At 39.8% G+C, this 20,428-nt stretch overlaps 1 protein-coding gene across 1 annotated transcript in view; it reads right to left on the bottom strand.

The window, feature by feature from the left end:
• Dora (zinc finger SWIM domain-containing dorado) overlaps nucleotides 1–20,428 on the bottom strand; it is a 506,090-nt gene that overhangs the window by 71,052 nt on the left and 414,610 nt on the right. The window contains exon 25 of the mRNA XM_070097330.1: nucleotides 14,796–14,973. Coding sequence (XP_069953431.1) covers nucleotides 14,796–14,973 — 178 coding nt within the window. The remainder of the gene's footprint in view (nucleotides 1–14,795; nucleotides 14,974–20,428) is intronic.

Raw genomic sequence — 20,428 nt, 5'->3', positions numbered from 1 at the left:
AGACGGCAGTCGGCGATGTTGCCACATTGTCCCCCTTTTTCATCAACTTCACGCCTCCATATCTCGGTAAGTATTGATGGTAAAAATTTTTTGTTTAGCCTATAATATTTGAAATTTGGCCGACCCCGAGAATAAGTCTCTGAGAGGACCTGTCAACCCTCAAAGGGTTAAAGGACTCAAGTCCGGCTAACCGGTTTCCCCAAATCCCTTCACACTCCAACAGCTCGTCAGGTCCCAAAAACCATCCATCTCCATTCACTTCTATATAACATACTCACACATACTTGCTGGAAGTCCAAGCCCCTCACCCACAAAACCTCAACAAACTACCGTTTCGAGGACGACCCCAACCCCGCTTTCCTTTCCCTACAGATTTGTACACTCTCCATGTCATTCTACTTTGTTCCATTCTCTCTAAATGACCAAACCACCTCAACAACCCCTTTCAGCCCTCTAATACTTCTAGTAACTCCACATCTAATCCTAATTTCCACACTCCGAATTCTCTGCATAATATTTACACCACACATTACCCTTAGACAGGATGTCTCCACTGCCTCCAACTGCCTCATCGCTGCAACATTTACAACCCAAGCTTCACACCCATATAAGAGTGTTGGTACTACTAAACTTTCATACATTCCTTTCTTTGCCTTCATGGATAATGTTTTGTCTCCAAAGATACCTCAATGCACCACTCATTTTTTCCTTCATCAATTCTATGGTTAATCTCATCCTTCATAAACCCATTTGCTGACAAGTCAACTCCCAAATATCTGAAGACATTCACTTACTCCATACTCCCTCTCTCTAATTTGATATCCAATTTTTCTTTATCTAAATCATTTAATACCCTCATCACCTTACTCTTATCCATGTTCACTTTCAACTTTCTACCTTTACATACCCTCCCAAACTCGTCCACTAACCTCTGCAACTTTTCTTTAGAATCTCCCATAAGCACAGTATCACCAGCAAAAAGTAACTGTGTCAACTCCCATTTTGTATTTCATTCCCTATAGTTTAATCCCACCCCTCTCCCAACACCCTAGCATTTACCTCTTTTACAACTCCATCTACAAATACAGTGGTCCCTCGTTTTTCGTAGTTAATCCGTTCCTGGAGTTGCTACTATTATCGAAATCTATGATTTTCGAATCAATTTTCCCCATAAGAAATAATGTAAATACAATTAATCTGTTCCCGACTCCCAGAAGTATTAAAACAAAAACGTTTTTTACATGAAATGTAGATCTAGTACATAAACAATACAATGGGAAATGATGAATGAAACATTAACAGCATAACACTTACCTTTATTGGAGATTCTTCTAAAGTGTATGGGAGACTGGAGGAGGAGAGAGATTGGATTGTTTACAGTTTGGAAGGGGAATCCCCTTCCATCAACACCTCAGGTACCAATTGCTTTTCTGGGGTTGCTTTTCTTCTCTGTTTCTTAATGCCACTAGTACCACCTTGAGAGTCACTGGAGTCCTGTCTCGCAAAATAACTGTGGAGAGAGCTCTGTTTCTGGTGTCTCTTTAACACTTCCCTAAAATGGCCCAAGACTTTGTCACTGTACATGCTGCCAACATGGCTTGCAACAACCTTGTCAGGGTGATGTTTCTCCATAAAACTTTCCATCTTACCCCACATAGCAAAAATCTCTTTAATTTCTCTCTTCTTCATCCTCTGCAGCAAGATTCTGAGTTGCGATCTGTTGCTGTTGCTGCTGAAGTTCTTGCAGCTCCTCAGTGGTGAGCTCTTCTTTACCACAGGCTTGGCACTAGGAGCTTTCTTTGGAGCCATGGTAGCTTATTTAGTACTTGCAAGCACTAAAATGAGTGGAATATTATGAAATATTTCGTAGGAGCACGTGAGGGGACCTTCGCTCACTGATAAACAATGCCAGACTGGCTGGGTAGGGAGGCCGCCCCGGCTCACATCGTGCGTACTCGTCCCAGACGAACTACTATTCGTGAGTCAACCTATGATTAGCGAGCCCATGTTTATACGAAAATATCCCTATGATTTCCGAAATCTATGATTCCCAAGAACTACGAAAAACAAGGGACCACTGTATATTAAACAATCATTGTAGCTTTACACATCCCTGTCTAAGACCTTTTACCGGGAAATAATCTCTCTCTCTCCTCCACACCTAAACCTAAGCCTCACTATCCTCATAAAAATTCTACACCATTTAGTAACTTACTACCTATTCCATATACTTGCAACATCTGCCACATTGCTCCCTTATCCACTCTATCATATTTTTTTTTAACAATTCAGCCATCTCCCACCTAGGCAGGGTGACCCAAAAAGAAAGAAAATCCCCAAAAAGAAAATACTTTCATCATTCAACACTTTCACCACACTCACACGTAATCACTGTTTTTGCAGAGGTGCTCAGAATACAACAGCTTAGAAGCATATACGTATAAAAATACACAACATATCCCTCCAAACTGCTAATATTCCAAACCCCTCCTTTAAAGTCCAGGCATTGTACTTCCCATTTCCAGGACTCAAGTCTGGCTATATAAAAATAACCGGTTTCCCTGAATCCCTTCACTAAATATTACCCTGCTCACACTCCAACAGATCGTCAGGTTCCAAATACCATTCATCTCCATTCACTCCTATCTAACACGCTCATGCACACTTGCTGGAAGTCCAAGCCCCTCGCCCACAAAACCTCCTTTACCCCCACCTCCAACCTTTTCGAGGACGAACCCTACCCCGCCTTCCTTCCCCTACAGATTTATATGCTCTCCATGTCATTCTAATTTGATCCATTCTCTCTAATGACCAAACCACCTCAACAACCCCTCTTCAGCCCTCTGATTAATACTTTTATTAAATCCACACCTCCTAACTTCCACACTCCGAATTTTCTGCATAACATTTACACCACACATTGCCCTTAGACAGGACATCTCCACTGCCTCCAACCGTCTCCTCGCTGCAGCATTTACAACCCAAGCTTCACACCCATACTAGTGTTGGTATCACTATACTTTCATACATTCCCTTCCTTGCCTCCATAGTTAACGTTTTTTTTGTCTCCACATATACCTCAACGCACCACTCACCTTTTTTCATTCATCAATTCTATGATTAACCTCATCCTTCATGAATCCATCCACTGACACATCAACTCCCAAATATCTGAAAACATTCACTTCTTCCATACTCCTCTCCAATTTGATATCCAATTTTTCTTTATAAGAAAGAAGGAACACTGCAACAGGCCTACTGACCCATGCAGAGCAGGTCATCTAAATCATTTGATACCCTCATCACCTTACTCTTTTCTATCTTCACGTTCTACTTTCTACCTTTACACGCTCTCCCAACCTCATCCACCAACCTTTGCAATTTCTCTCTAGAATCTCCCATAAGCACAGTATCATCAGCAAAATGTAACTGTGTCAATTACCACTTTCTATTTGATTCCCCACAATTTAATCCCACCCCTCTCCCAAACACCCTAGCATTTACTTCTTTTACAACACCATCTGTAAATATATTAAACAACCATGGTGACATTACACATCCCTGTCTAAGACCTACTTTTACCGGAAAGTAGTCTCCCTCTCTTCTACACACCCTAACCTGAGCCTCACTATCCTCATAGAAACTCTTCACAGCATTTAGTAACTTACCATGTATTCCATATACTTGCAACATCTGCCACATTGCTCTCCTATCCACTCTATCATATAACTTTTCTAAATCCAAAAATACAATGAAAATTTCCCTACCTTCATCTAAATACTGTTCACATATATGCTTCAATGTAAACACTTGATCTACACATTCCCTACCCACTCTAAAGCCTCCTTGCTCATCCGAAATCCTATTCTCTGTCTTACCTCTTAATTCTTTCAATAATAACACTACCGTACACTTTTCCTGGTATACTCAGTAAACTTATTCCCCTATAATTTTTACAATCTCTTTCGTCCCCCTTCCCTTTATATAAAGGAACTATACAAACTCTCTGCCAATCCCTAGGTACTTTCCCCTCTTTCATACATTTATTAAACAAAAATACCAACCACTCCAACATTATATCCCCTCCTTGCTCTTAACATTTCTGTCATGATCCCATCAGTTCCAGCTGCTTTACCTCTTTCATTCTACGTAATGCCTCACACACCTCCCCCCCACTCACATCCTGCTCTTCTTCACTCCTAAAAGATGTTATACCTCCCGGACCAGTGTATGAAATGACCACCTCCCTTTCTTCGTCTACACTTAAAAGTTCAAAATATTTCTGCCATCTACCCAATACCTCCATCTCCACATCTACTAACTCCGCTACTCTGTTTTTACCTGACAAATCCATTCGTTATCTCCAAAATTTTTTTCTTATTTTCAGCAAAATTTCTTGACAGTGCCTCTCCCACTCAATCATCTGCTCTCTTTTCGCACTCTCTTCACCTTTCTTTTACTCTCCATATACTCTGCTCTTTTTATAACATTTCTGCTTTGTAAAAAACTCTCATTAGCTACCTTTTTCTCTTTTATCACACCCTTTACTTCATCATTCCACCAATCACTCCTCTTTCCTCCTGCACCCACCCTCCTATAACCACAAACTTCTGCCCCACATTTAATAATGCATTTTTAAACCCTTTGACTGTCACAACCCCAAATCCTGAGGTGTCTCCTGGTGTTGCAAAATTTCTGGAAAAAAAAAAAAAAAAGAAATCCTTATGAAATGATAGAGAATCCTTTCCCAATTGTAATGACACTAAAAGAACGAAATTTGATGGAAAACTGACGGAATTATGCTCTCATAAAGTCAGCGACCTCGGCGATATTTACGAGTCGGCAATTTCGCCCACTTTGAGCCTTATTTACGGCTAATTCCAGTGTTGTTCCGGTCAACCAAACTCATAGCTATTTCTTTAGAACTCCATTTTTTCTATTGACTGAGTACAAGAACCTGCCCATTTACTGATTTCCACTACCCAATAACATGGTCTGAAATTTGCAATTTGGCCAATTTGAAAAAACTTTAAAAATATGACAGTTTCAAAATAGGGTTCAGAATGAACAATGCAGACACTCTTGGCTCTAAAATAACATTTTCTTTGTTCATCAGTCATGTCTCCAGGCCCCTCTGATATTACTCTTGCTTTCTATTTTGAATTTTTATTCAAACAAAAATAGAAGATTTACTGTTATGCAGACTACTGCAATATTGTAATAATTGTATAAATAATGTCAACCCATTCATGACTGCATATTAGAATGGCTACTTGGACATTTATTGGAAAATGACATCATTTGTTTACTTTTGAACATTGGCAAAAATCAAACATTTCCCCTATTTTGAGCTCGATTTCAAGGTTCTTTTCATAGTAAAACCAATCAAAATCACCTTTATTTCTATAATATGTTTTCCATTCTATCAAATGAGACCAAGAAAACAAGAATATAACCATAAATACTATATGAAAATAGACCACAAAGTCGGCATTTTAATTAAAAAAAAAAAAAAAAAAAGGCCGGAGTTTTTTTTTCTCATTATTATGCACTGCGTTCTGCAGGATTTTTTTTATATGGTGCACAATGACCACACAGACCCATTCTCTCTCATGTGAGTCTACCAGCTTTCTCCTGCTTGATTTGAAACTGCTAGAATTTATGAGTATATATATGTCAAACATGGTGGCTCGTAGGATGTATATATACGACCGAAACAGTCACAGGGTTAAAACTATTCCAACCCTCTACAACCCTCCCCTACAACTCATACTTGCACTAGCCCACCTTTCTGCCATTATTTTTTTTTTTTTCAACAAGTTGGCCGTCTCCCACCGAGGCAGGGTGACCCAAAAAAGAAAGAAAATCCCCAAAAAGAAAATACTTTCATTATCATTCAACACTTTCACCTCACTCACACATAATCACTGTTTTTGCAGAGGTGCTCAGAACACAACAGTTTAGAAGCATATATAGGAAGGCCCCACTTATACGGCTGGTTAGGTTCCAGGCTACCGCCGTAAAGCGGAAACCGCCGTAAAGTGGAACACCCTTTTTTTCCACTTACAAATGTATACAAATACTAGATAACAAGTTTACACTAACATATATTAAGTTAGCAATAGAACCAGGCATCAAAAAACAATAAAAAAGTACAATACACACATAGTGCACTCATTACTTACCTTAAAATATTTATAGTCTTAATCTAGGGTGAGACAAGTAGTATATATTGTAAGAAATCAAGTGTTGTATGTATGGTAGTCAGCCAGGCTACCATACCAGGCCACCCCACCCACACATACAATTCTATGATATTTAAGCATCCCAGAGCGATAAAATGTATATACAGTTCACTCATTACTTACCTTAAAATATAGGGTGAGATGAGTAGTATTTATTGTAAAAAATCAAGTGTGGTATGTATGGTAGTCAGCCGGGCTACCATACCAGGCCAACCCGCCTACACATAATATTCTATTACATTTAAGCATCCCAGAGCGATAAAATGTATATTCAGTTCACTCATTACTTACCTTAAAATATTTGTAGTCTTAATGTAGGGTCAGGAGTAAGTAAATGAGATAAAACGAATAAATGAGAGAGAGAAAGAATGAGTGCATGAGAGAGGACAGGCGCAGAGTTATGTAAACAAACCAGGCGAAGGTAAGTTTTGTATACGAAGTGTACACGTCTGGTTTGTGTACAAGTTACATTGTGAACAGGTTGTCTCTACATTGATACCGTAGAATAAATAAAGAAGAACACTCCCATTCTCATGTAACATCATTTTGAGAAGAAATGATGCTCTGAGTGAAGGCAATGGAAATAAGTCACTCTGACTTTTTTGGGTTATCCTAGGTTCTCTACACATATGTTATGTATGATAATCTATGTAACTGTATTTGTGTATACCTGAATAAACTTACATACATACGAAAGGAATAATTTTCTACAGTTACCCCCAGTAACACATTTTCTCTGGTGTTGGACTAGAGAAAATGTTATTCTTGGCATCACTTGTACAAGTTATCTGGCTACCACATCTCATATTTATGTTTATTTATTCTATTGTAGGGTGTATTTATCATCTTTTTATGTTATGTATCGTGTTTATTATATAATTTTGAAAAAAATATCATGGATGGATTAATGAAAATGTGTATATTAACGTAATATACAACATTTAATGAGACTCGGTGATTATTATTATTATTATTATTATTAGCATCTCTAATATGGCGTCACTTGTGCAAGTCGTCTGCTACCACATCTCATATTTATGTTTATTTATTCTATTGTGGGGTGTATTTATCATCTTTTTATGTTATGTATCGTGTTTATTATATAATTTTGAAAAAATATCATAGATGGATTAATGAAAATGTGTATTTAACGTAATATACGACATTTAAATGAGACTCGATGATTATTATTATCATTACTAATATGACGTCTGGAGACATAAGACGCTCTTACTGATTTTAATGTGTACCTGCATGCCAGCACAGTATGTAAGTTTATTTAAGTACAGGTATACATAAGTATAATTATCAGAGTACAGTATATATAAAATATGAAATAACTTTTAAAAACATTTGAAATTTTGGAGTTTCCAGAGAAAATGCAGAGACTTAGTGCTTACTGAGCTCATGAAGAATGTAAACAAACAAGGTGGGGCGCGGTGACCGTATTAGAAAGTCAGGTGGGGGGAGCCGTATAGCGAGTTTTGGTCATAATTTGAAATGACCGTATTAGCGGAACGCCGTAAAGTGAAACGCCGTAAAGCGGGGCCTTCCTGTACGTATAAAGATACACAACATATCCCTCCAAACTGCTAATATCCCGAAACCCCTCCTTTAGAGTGCAGGCATTGTACTTCCCATTTCCAGGACTCAAGTCCGGCTATATATAAAAATAACCGGTTTCCCTGAATCCCTTCACTAAATATTACCCTGCTCACACTCCAACAGATCGTCAGGTCCCAAATACCATTCGTCTCCATTCACTCCTATCGAACACGCTCATGCACGCATGCTTGAAGTCCAAGCCCCTCGCCCATAAAACCTCCCTTACCCCTTCCTTCCAACCTTTTTCGAGGACGACCCCTACCCCGTCTTCCTTCTCCTACCGATTTAAATGCTCTCCATGTCATTCTACTTTGATCCATTTTCTCTAAATGACCAAACCACCATCTCAACAACCCCTCTTCAGCCCTCTCACTAATACTTTTATAAACTCCACACCTTCTCCTAATTTCCACACTCCGAATTTTCTGCATAATATTTACACCACACATTGCCCTTAGACAGGACATCTCCAATGCTTCCAACCGTCTCCTTGCTGCTGCATTCACAACCCAAGCTTCACACCCATATAAGAGTGTTGGTACTACTATACTTTCATACATTCCCTCTTTGCCTCCATAGATAACGTTTTTTGACTCCACGTATACCTCAACGCACCACTCACCTATTTTCCCTCGTCAATTCTATGATTAACCTCATCCTTCATAAATCCATCCGCCGACACGTCAACTCCCAAGCACAGTGGACCCCCGGTTCGCGATACTAATCCGTTCCTGAGAGCTCATCGTAAACCAAAAATATCGGAAAGCGAATCAATTTTCCCCATAAGAAATAATGGAAATCAAATTAATCCGTGCAAGACACCCAAAAGTATGAAAAAAAAACTTTTACCACATGAAATATTAAGTTTAATGCAATAGAATAGTAATTACAATAACAACAATAACAGTAAATAACAATAAATAACAAAAGAATAATTGACACTTACCTTTAATGAAGATCTGGCGATGATTGATGGGATGGGAGGAGGGAAGTGTGTGGATGGTGTTAGCATTTAGAAGGGGAATCCCCCCCCCTCCATTAGGACTTGAGGTAGCAAGTCCTTTTCCGAGGTTACTTTCCTTCTTCTTTTAATGCCACTAGGACCAGCTTGAGAGTCACTGGACTTCTGTTGCACAACATAACTGGCAGCCTCACCATGCCTAATCACACTATGTATGCCACTATGATTCTTAAATCTTTCAAACCAACCTTTGCTGGCCTTAAATTCACTCACATCACCACTAGTTGCAGGCAATTTTTTTACCAAATCGTCATGCAACTGCCTAGCCTTTTCACAAATGATTGCTTGAGAGATGCTATCTCCTGTTATCTGTTTTTCATTTATCCACACCAATAACAGTCTCTCAACATTTTCTAACACTTGTGGTCGCTGTTTTGTAAGCACAGTTGAACCTTTTGCAAGAACAGCTTCCTTGATTGCCATTTTCTTGCTCACTATAGTAGAGATGGTTGACGGGTTTACTATACAACCTGACCAGCTCCGACACACGCACTCCACTTTCGTACTTTGCAATTATCTCTTTCTTCATTTCAACAGTCTTGAAGGTCTTGAAGGTCTTGAAGGGTTGGCACTGGGAGCTTTCTTGGGGCCCATGGTGACTTATTTTGCAAAAACAGGCACCAAAAACAGTGATAATATGGATAATATGGAATGTACCGAATGTATCCTTAGATGCACGCACACTGGCTGGCTTGTAAACACTGGCACACATGGGGCAGTTCAGGCCACACATGGACACATCTCGTACGAACCACATCGCATACCGGGTTGTGTATCGGGAAGCGAGGCAAATTTTCTGCTATATAATGCATCGGTTACTGGATTTATCGGATACCGACAGCATCGCGAACCGGGGGTCCACTGTATCTGAAAACATTCACTTCTTCCATACTCCTCCTTCCCAATTTGATATCCAATTTTTCTTTATCTAAATCATTTGATACCCTCATCACCTTACTCTTTTCTATGTTCACTTTCAACTTTCTACCTTTACACACACTCCCAAACTCATCCACTAACCTTTGCAATTTTTCTTTAGAATCTCCCATAAGCACAGTATCATCAGCAAAAAGTAACTGTGTCAATAATATAATTATCAGAGTATATAGGTAGTAGGTTGGTAGACAGCAACCACCCAGGGAAGTACTACCGTCCTGCCAGATGACTGTGAAACAAAAACCTGTAACTGTTTTGCATGATGGTAGGATTGCTGGTTTCTTTTTCTGTCTCATAAACATGCTAAGATAACAGGGATATCTTGCTACTCCTACTTACACTTCACAGACACGCACATGCATATATATATATACATACATCTAGGTTTTTCTCCTTTTTCTAAATAGCTCTTGTTCTTTTTATTTCTTCTATTGTCCATGGGGAAGTGGAAAAGAATCTTTCCTCCGTAAGCCATGCGTGTCGTATGAGGCGACTAAAATGCCGGGAGCAATGGGCTAGTAACCCCTTCTCCTGTATACAATTACTAAAAAAGAGAAGAAGAAAAACTTTATAAAACTGGGTTGCTTAAATGTGCGTGGATGTAGTGCGGATGACAAGAAACAGATGATTGCTGATGTTATGAATGAAAAGAAGTTGGATGTCCTGGCCCTAAGCGAAACAAAGCTGAAGGGGGTAGGAGAGTTTCAGTGGGGGGAAATAAATGGGATTAAATCTGGAGTATCTGAGAGAGTTAGAGCAAAGGAAGGGGTAGCAGTAATGTTAAATGATCAGTTATGGAAGGAGAAAAGAGAATATGAATGTGTAAATTCAAGAATTATGTGGATTAAAGTAAAGGTTGGATGCGAGAAGTGGGTCATAATAAGCGTGTATGCACCTGGAGAAGAGAGGAATGCAGAGGAGAGAGAGAGATTTTGGGAGATGTTAAGTGAATGTATAGGAGCCTTTGAACCAAGTGAGAGAGTAATTGTGGTAGGGGACTTGAATGCTAAAGTAGGAGAAACTTTTAGAGAGGGTGTGGTAGGTAAGTTTGGGGTGCCAGGTGTAAATGATAATGGGAGCCCTTTGATTGAACTTTGTATAGAAAGGGGTTTAGTTATAGGTAATACATATTTTAAGAAAAAGAGGATAAATAAGTATACACGATATGATGTAGGGCGAAATGACAGTAGTTTGTTGGATTATGTATTGGTAGATAAAAGACTGTTGAGTAGACTTCAGGATGTACATGTTTATAGAGGGGCCACAGATATATCAGATCACTTTCTAGTTGTAGCTACACTGAGAGTAAAAGGTAGATGGGATACAAGGAGAATAGAAGCATCAGGGAAGAGAGAGGTGAAGGTTTATAAACTAAAAGAGGAGGCAGTTAGGGTAAGATATAAACAGCTATTGGAGGATAGATGGGCTAATGAGAGCATAGGCAATGGGGTCGAAGAGGTATGGGGTAGGTTTAAAAATGTAGTGTTAGAGTGTTCAGCAGAAGTTTGTGGTTACAGGAAAGTGGGTGCAGGAGGGAAGAGGAGCGATTGGTGGAATGATGATGTAAAGAGAGTAGTAAGGGAGAAAAAGTTAGCATATGAGAAGTTTTTACAAAGTAGAAGTGATGCAAGGAGGGAAGAGTATATGGAGAAAAAGAGAGAAGTTAAGAGAGTGGTGAAGCAATGTAAAAAGAGAGCAAATGAGAGAGTGGGTGAGATGTTATCAACAAATTTTGTTGAAAATAAGAAAAAGTTTTGGAGTGAGATTAACAAGTTAAGAAAGCCTAGAGAACAAATGGATTTGTCAGTTAAAAATAGGAGAGGAGAGTTATTAAATGGAGAGTTAGAGGTATTGGGAAGATGGAAGGAATATTTTGAGGAATTGTTAAATGTTGATGAAGATAGGGAAGCTGTGATTTCGTGTATAGGGCAAGGAGGAATAACATCTTGTAGGAGTGAGGAAGAGCCAGTTGTGAGTGTGGGGGAAGTTCGTGAGGCAGTAGGTAAAATGAAAGGGGGTAAGGCAGCCGGGATTGATGGGATAAAGATAGAAATGTTAAAAGCAGGTGGGGATATAGTTTTGGAGTGGTTGGTGCAATTATTTAATAAATGTATGGAAGAGGGTAAGGTACCTAGGGATTGGCAGAGAGCATGCATAGTTCCTTTGTATAAAGGCAAAGGGGATAAAAGAGAGTGCAAAAATTATAGGGGGATAAGTCTGTTGAGTGTACCTGGTAAAGTGTATGGTAGAGTTATAATTGAAAGAATTAAGAGTAAGACGGAGAATAGGATAGCAGATGAACAAGGAGGCTTTAGGAAAGGTAGGGGGTGTGTGGACCAGGTGTTTACAGTGAAACATATAAGTGAACAGTATTTAGATAAGGCTAAAGAGGTCTTTGTGGCATTTATGGATTTGGAAAAGGCGTATGACAGGGTGGATAGGGGGGCAATGTGGCAGATGTTGCAAGTGTATGGTGTAGGAGGTAGGTTACTGAAAGCAGTGAAGAGTTTTTACGAGGATAGTGAGGCTCAAGTTAGAGTATGTAGGAAAGAGGGAATTTTTTTTCCAGTAAAAGTAGGCCTTAGACAAGGATGTGTGATGTCACCGTGGTTGTTTAATATATTTATAGATGGGGTTGTAAGAGAAGTAAATGCGAGGGTCTTGGCAAGAGGCGTGGAGTTAAAAGATAAAGAATCACACACAAAGTGGGAGTTGTCACAGCTGCTCTTTGCTGATGACACTGTGCTCTTGGGAGATTCTGAAGAGAAGTTGCAGAGATTGGTGGATGAATTTGGTAGGGTGTGCAAAAGAAGAAAATTAAAGGTGAATACAGGAAAGAGTAAGGTTATGAGGATAACAAAAAGATTAGGTGATGAAAGATTGAATATCAGATTGGAGGGAGAGAGTATGGAGGAGGTGAACGTATTCAGATATTTGGGAGTGGACGTGTCAGCGGATGGGTCTATGAAAGATGAGGTGAATCATAGAATTGATGAGGGAAAAAGAGTGAGTGGTGCACTTAGGAGTCTGTGGAGACAAAGAACTTTGTCCTTGGAGGCAAAGAGGGGAATGTATGAGAGTATAGTTTTACCAACGCTCTTATATGGGTGTGAAGCGTGGGTGATGAATGTTGCAGCGAGGAGAAGGCTGGAGGCAGTGGAGATGTCATGTCTGAGGGCAATGTGTGGTGTGAATATAATGCAGAGAATTCGTAGTTTGGAAGTTAGGAGGAGGTGCGGGATTACCAAAACTGTTGTCCAGAGGGCTGAGGAAGGGTTGTTGAGGTGGTTCGGACATGTAGAGAGAATGGAGCGAAACAGAATGACTTCAAGAGTGTATCAGTCTGTAGTGGAAGGAAGGCGGGGTAGGGGTCGGCCTAGGAAGGGTTGGAGGGAGGGGGTAAAGGAGGTTTTGTGTGCGAGGGGCTTGGACTTCCAGCAGGCATGCGTGAGCGTGTTTGATAGGAGTGAATGGAGACAAATGGTTTTTAATACTTGACGTGCTGTTGGAGTGTGAGCAAAGTAACATTTATGAAGGGATTCAGGGAAACCGGCAGGCCGGACTTGAGTCCTGGAGATGGGAAGTACAGTGCCTGCACTCTGAAGGAGGGGTGTTAATGTTGCAGTTTAAAAACTGTAGTGTAAAGCACCCTTCTGGCAAGACAGTGATGGAGTGAATGATGGTGAAAGTTTTTCTTTTTCGGGCCACCCTGCCTTGGTGGGAATCGGCCGGTGTGATAATAAAAATAAATAAAATATATAAAATGACCTAGGTAGTAGGTTGGTAGACAGCAACCGCCCAGGGAGGTACTACCGTCCTGCCAAGTGAGTGTAAAACGAAAGCCTGTAATTGTTTTACATGATGGTAGGATTGCTGGTGTCCTTTTTTCTGTCTCACGAACATGTAAGATTTCAGGTACGTCTTGCTACTTCTACTTACACTTAGGTCACACTACATATATATGTACAAGCGTATATATACATACCCCTCTGGGTTTTCTTCTATTTTCTTTCTAGTTCTTGTTCTTGTTTATTTCCTCTTATCTCCATGGGGAAGTGGAACAGAATTCTTCCTCCGTAAGCCATGCATGTTGTAAGAGGCGACTAAAATGCCGGGAGCAAGAGGCTAGTAACCCCTTCTCCTCTATATATTACTAAATTTGAAAGGAGAAACTTTCGTTTTTCCTTTTGGGCCACCCTGCCTTGGTGGGATACGGCCGGTGTGTTGAAAGAAAGAAGATATATAAAATAACCAATAACTTTAAAACACTTGAAATTTTGGAATATTTCCAGACATAATAGAGAGATGTGCTCACGGAGAATGTAAACAAACCAAGTGCAGTGCGCCATATTAGAAAGACCTCTCGCTGAATAGTAAGTTTTGGTCATAATTTGAAATCGCCATATTAGCAGAACGCTGTATGGCAAAATGCAGTAAAGCAGGTGCCTCCTGTATATAAAACATGAAATAACTTTACAACAATTGAAATTTTGTAAAGTTTCCAGACATAACTGAGAGACGCAGTGCTCATGGAGAACATAAAGAAACCGAGTGGGGCATGGTGACCGTATTAAAAAGTCAGGTGAGGGGAGCCTAATATAGCGAGTTTTGGCCATAATTTGAACTGTCCGTGTTAGCAGAATGACATAAAGCGGGGCTCTACTGTACACATAAGGGGTCAAAAGTGTACAGTACCATCTCTGTCCTTCTGGGAAGACAGCTGGAGTTAGTGATGGTGAATTGTCCAGCATTTTTTTTTCTCTTCTAGTCACATGTACACTTTGAATCTCTTTGGGTTCACCCTACTTTCAAGGACAAGCACTGATATGATAAAATAATATGCATATGTATTGATGATTACACATGTGAATTTTTAGTCATTAACAAGGGTATAAATAAACTGCAATAGAGAGCAAATTTAGTATAATCCTTCATCTATGCAAAAATTGTATTACCAAACATCATATACAAAATTTTGATCAACTTACATTTGCTGGCACTTCTGCACAAGAGGTTGCAAGATGGGCGAGCGTAACTGCTGGTGAAATAGTGCAGGTGAATGTCGCGCTAAATAATGTGCAGCTTCCACTGCCAGCTCCTGTAGTACAAACGGCGACACTACACTATTCACCGAGCACATACAAAACTGATGAAGATATTGCTGACCTGAAAAAATTAAAAAATTTTTAGACAGCCCATGAAAACTTAAACATTATAAATAAATTTACCAGTGATATTTGCAAGCATTAGACAAACCTCTCTTATTTTAGTTTAAAATACTTTGTTAGAAGCAAAGTATGTATCTTTCACACTGAGATACAACTTTAAGAATTCCATATTTTATGTGGCTGAATAACAGAACATAATACTGAATATACCCACCATTTACTAACACAACCAAATTTGAAAATATGTGTGTGAAATCTAATTACTTTATAAATACATGTATAAGGAAAGCGTTCAGCACAATGATTTCTAGAGGAGGCTTCTCTCTCGTTAATTACAATGGACACCCGACTTACGAACAGCTCCCAACTCAAACAATTATGTAAGTGTATTTTTGTAAGTGCTTTTGTAAGTGTATTTTTGGGGGTATGAAATGGACTAATCTAATTTACAGTATTCCTTATGGGAGCAAATTCGTTCAGTAACGGCACCCGAACAGCCTTCTGGAACAAATTAATATCGTAAGTTGGGGGTCCACTGTGCTTTTATTTTTCAGTTACTTATGACAAGACATTTGCCACTGTAGCAAGGGGTAATTACTTTAATGGCTTGAGTATTTTGGATAACTGAACCACACATTTCAGCAAAAGGTGACAGAATTAGTAATTATACCTTTAACGGTGCATATAACAAACAGTTGATATCCAAGAATTTCCATTAATGATAATTTGATAAATACATACTGTACTAATTTCACGTTCATGATGAATTGACTTCTAATATTCATGAGTCAGTGAGCCTTTCAAGCCATGTTTCAACTGCCACTAGTAAACACCCTACTTCTTGTACTAGAGCTAATTATCCCCCTCACCTTTTCACACTAAGCAATTTTTTTTTTTACTTCATTAGCTCTCTCCCATCTTACTCAATCTCAAATCCTTGCAGGCTTACCTAAACTCTATCAATAATTTTTTAAATGTCCAGTGGCTGTGACATTTAACACATCTAGTAACCCATCCCATGAATCTACCACTATGTTTACTATATATAAAAGCATGGGTTCTTGTTTTCACTATTGATGTTAAGAAAATTTTGAATTTATTCTTTTGTAATATAATATGTGGTTATTGTAACAGCCAATGAGGGAATGTCTATTGCTTTCAGTCTTTCTTCAAAACTCAAATTATATCAAGATTAACATGATTTAGATATTTTTTTTTTTTTTGCCAATAGTGACCCCTAAGACCCCCCCCCCCTTTTTTTTTTACTTTATTTGACAAAATTTGTATTTTTCATGAGGCCCATTTTCCCTTTTTTTTCATTTTCTTTACATATGGTAGCACCCCACAAAGGTAAGGTGACCTGAAAAAAGAAACACTTTCAACATCATTCACACTATCATTGTCTTGTCAGAGGCACACAGCAATGATAGTTCAGATGTCCCTCCAAACAGCAAATATCTCAACCCCTCCTTTAGAGAGCAGGAACTGTACTTCCAACCTCCAGGACTCAAGTCCAGCTAACTGGTTTCCCTGAATCCCTTCATAAAATGTTACCTTAACCTTCAACAGTTTATAAGGTTCCACAAACCATCCAACACACTCATACATGCCTGCTGGGAGTCCAAACCCCTTGCACACAAAACCTCCTTTACCCCCTCCCTCTATCCTTTCCTAGGATGACCCCTACCCAGCCTTCCCTCCACTACAGATTTATACACCCTCCAAATCATCCTATTTTGCTCCTTCCTCTCTAAATAACTAAACTACTTCAACAAACCCTCCTCAGTCCTGGATAATACTTTCAGTAACTCCGCACTTCCTAATATCCAAATTACGAATTCTCTGCTTATGTGACCTCTAAACTGCAGATATCCCCACTCTTCCTTCAGAGTGTAGGCACTGTACTTATCACTGCCAGGACTCACATCTGGCTAACCAGTTTTCCTGAAACCCTTCACAAATGTTACCTTGTTCACACTCCAACAACTCGTCAAGTCCCTAAAACCATTTACCTCCACTCATTCCTATCTAGCATGCACATGCACATAGATGCACACACGTGCACATACATGCACACACACACACACACACACATACACACCTGTTGGATGTCCAAGCCCCTCACATCCACAACCTCCTTTACCCCTTTCCATCCAACATTTCCTAGGGTGACCCCTACCCGGCCTTCCCTTCACAACAAATTTTTATATCCTTCAAGTCATCCTATTTTGCTCCATCCTTTTTAAAGGTTTAAACCAGCTCAACAACCCCTTCTCAGCTCTCTGGATAATACTTTTAGTAACCCTGCCACTGCTCCTAATCTCCAAATTACAAATTCTCTGCACAATATTTACACCATACATTGCCCCAAGACACAACATATCCACTGCCTTCAGCCACCTCGCTGCAACATTCACAAACCATGCTTCACACTCACGTAAGAGTTTTAACACCATTATACTCTCATATATTCCTCTTTTTGATCGATGGATAATGTTCTTTGTTGCCACAGATGCCTCAATGCACCACCCACTATTTCCCCCACCCCATCAACTATATGATTAACCTCGTCTTTCATAGACCCATCTGTTGACAAGCCCACTCCCAAATATCTGACTACATTCACTTCCTCCTTATCTCCTTCCAATCTGATATCCAATCTTTCATTACCTAAATTATTTGTTACCTTCATCACCTTGCTCTTTCCTATGTTCACTTCAATTTCCTTCTTTTACATTTTTATTATTAACACACATCGGCTGATTCCCACCATGGTAGGGTGGCCCGAAAAAGAAAAACTTTCATCATTCACTTCATCACTCTCTTGCCAGAGGGGTGCTTTACACTACAGTTATAAAACTGCAACAGTAACATCCCTCCTTCAGAGTGCAGACACTGCACTTCCCATCTCCAGGGCTCAAGTCCGGCCTGCCGGATTCCCTGAATCCCTTCATAAATGTTATTTTGCTCACCCACCAATGGCACGTCAAGTATTAAAAATCATTTGTCTCCATTCACTCCTATCAAATATGTTCACGCATGCTTGCTGGAAGTCCAGGCCCCTCACACACAAAACCTCCTTTACCCCCTCCCTCCAACCTTTCCATGGCCGACCCCTACCCCATATTCCCTCCACTACAGATTTATACACTCTCGAAGCCATTCTGCTTCATTCCTTTCTCTCTACTTGTCCAAACCACCTCAGCAACCCCTCCTCAGCCCTCTGGATAACAGTTTTGGTAATCCTGCACCTCCTCCTAATTTCCAAACTACAAATTATATGCATTATATTCACACCACATATTGCCCTCAGACATGACATCTCCACTCCCTCCAGCCTTCTCCTTGTTGCAACATTCATCACCCACGCTTCACACCCATATAAGAGCATTGGTATAACTATACTCTCATACATTCCCCACTTTGCTTCCATGGACAAAGTTCTTTGTCTCCACAGACTCCTAAGTGCACCACTCACCCTTTTTTTCTCATCAATTCTATGATTCACCTCATCCTTCACAGACCCATCAGCTGACATGTCCACTCCTAAATATCTGAATACATTCACCTCCTCCATACTCTCTCCCTCCAATCTGATATCCAATCTTTCAACACATAATCTTTTTGTTATCCTCATCACCTTACTCTTTCCTATATTCAATTTTCTTCTTTTACATACCCTACCAAATTCATCCACCAACCTCTGCAACTTCTCTTCAGAATCTCCCAAGAGCACAGTGTCATCAGCAAAGAGCAACTGTGACAACTCTGACTTTGTGTTAGATTCTTTATCCTTTAACCCCGCACCTCTTGCCAAGACCCTTGCATTCACTTCTCTTACAACCAAATCTATAAATACAGTGGACCCCCGGTTAACGATATTTTTTCACTCCAGAAGTATGTTCAGGTGCCAGTACTGACCGAATTTGTTCCCATAAGGAATATTGCGAAGTAGATTAGTCCATTTCAGACCCCCAAACATACACGTACAAACGCACTTACATAAATACACTTACATAATTGGTCGCATTCGGAGGTGATCATTATGCGGGGGTCCACTGTATATTGAACAACCACGGTGACATTACACATCCTTGTCCAAGGCCTACTTTACCGGGAAATAATCTCACTCTCTCCTACATACTCTAACCTGAGCCTCACTATCCTCATAAAAACTCTTCACTGTTTTCAGTAACCTACCTATTCTATACACCTGCAACATCTGCGACATTGCCCCCCTATCCACCCTGTCGGACGCCTTTTCCAAATCCATAAATCCCACAAAAACCTCTTTACCCTTATCTAAATACTGTTCACCTATATGTTTCACTGTAAACACTTGGTCTACACACCCCATGCCTTTCCTAGAGCCTCCTTGTTCATTTGCTATCCTACTCTTCGTCTTACTCTTAATTCTTTCAACAATGACTCTACCATACACTTTACCAGGTATACTCAACAGACTTTTTTTTTTTTTAACAAGTCAGCCGCCTCCCACCAAGGCAGGGTGACCCAAAAAGAAAGAAAATCCCCAAAAAGAAAATACTTTAATCATCATTCAACACTTTCACCTCACTCACACATAATCACTGTTTTTACAGAGGAGCTCAGAACACAACAGTTTAGAAGTATATACATATAAAGAGACACAACATATCCCTCCAAACTGCTAACATCCCGAAACCCCTCCTTTAGAGTGCAGGCATTGTACTTCCCATTTCCAGGACTCAAGTCCGGCTATATAAAAATAACCGGTTTCCCTGAATCCCTTCACTAAATATTACCCTGCTCACACTCCAACAGATCGTCACGTCCCAAATACCATTCGTCTCCATTCACTCCTATTAAACACGCTCATGCATGCCTGTTGGAAGTACAAGCCCCTCGCCCACAAAACCTCCCTTACCCCTTCCTTCCAACCTTTTCGAGGACGACCCCTACCCTGCCTTCCTTCTCCTACAGATTTGAATGCTCTCCATGTTATTCTACTTTGACAACCCCTCTTCAGCCCTCTGACTAATACTTTTAACTCCACACCTTGTCTACTTTGCCTTTATATAAAGGAACCATGCACGCTCTCTGCCAATCCCTAGGTACCTTACCCTCATCCATACATTTATTAAATAATAGCACCAACCACTCCAAAACTATATCACCACCTGCTTTTAACATTTCTATCTTTATCCCATGAATCCCAGCTGCCTTACATCCTCTCATCCACTGCCACACGAACTTCCCCCACACTCTCAACTTGCTCCTCCTCACTCCTAGAAGATGTTATTCCTCTGCGAAGGCTTACTCAGCCCTGTAACAACTTCAGTAAGTATTACCAAGGCTGGCTCCTCCTCAGGAAAATTAATGAATAGAAAAAGAATAATAACAGTCAAATATAAAAACTTCATTATTTAGAAATGAAAATATGAAACAATTAAATATGAATTATCCTACTTGAA

Source organism: Cherax quadricarinatus, chromosome 57 (genome assembly GCF_038502225.1).
Source record: "Cherax quadricarinatus isolate ZL_2023a chromosome 57, ASM3850222v1, whole genome shotgun sequence".
NCBI lineage: Eukaryota > Metazoa > Arthropoda > Malacostraca > Decapoda > Parastacidae > Cherax > Cherax quadricarinatus.
The sequence above is the reverse complement of the archived record's forward strand: the minus strand, read 5'-3'. Positions and strand labels throughout refer to the sequence as shown.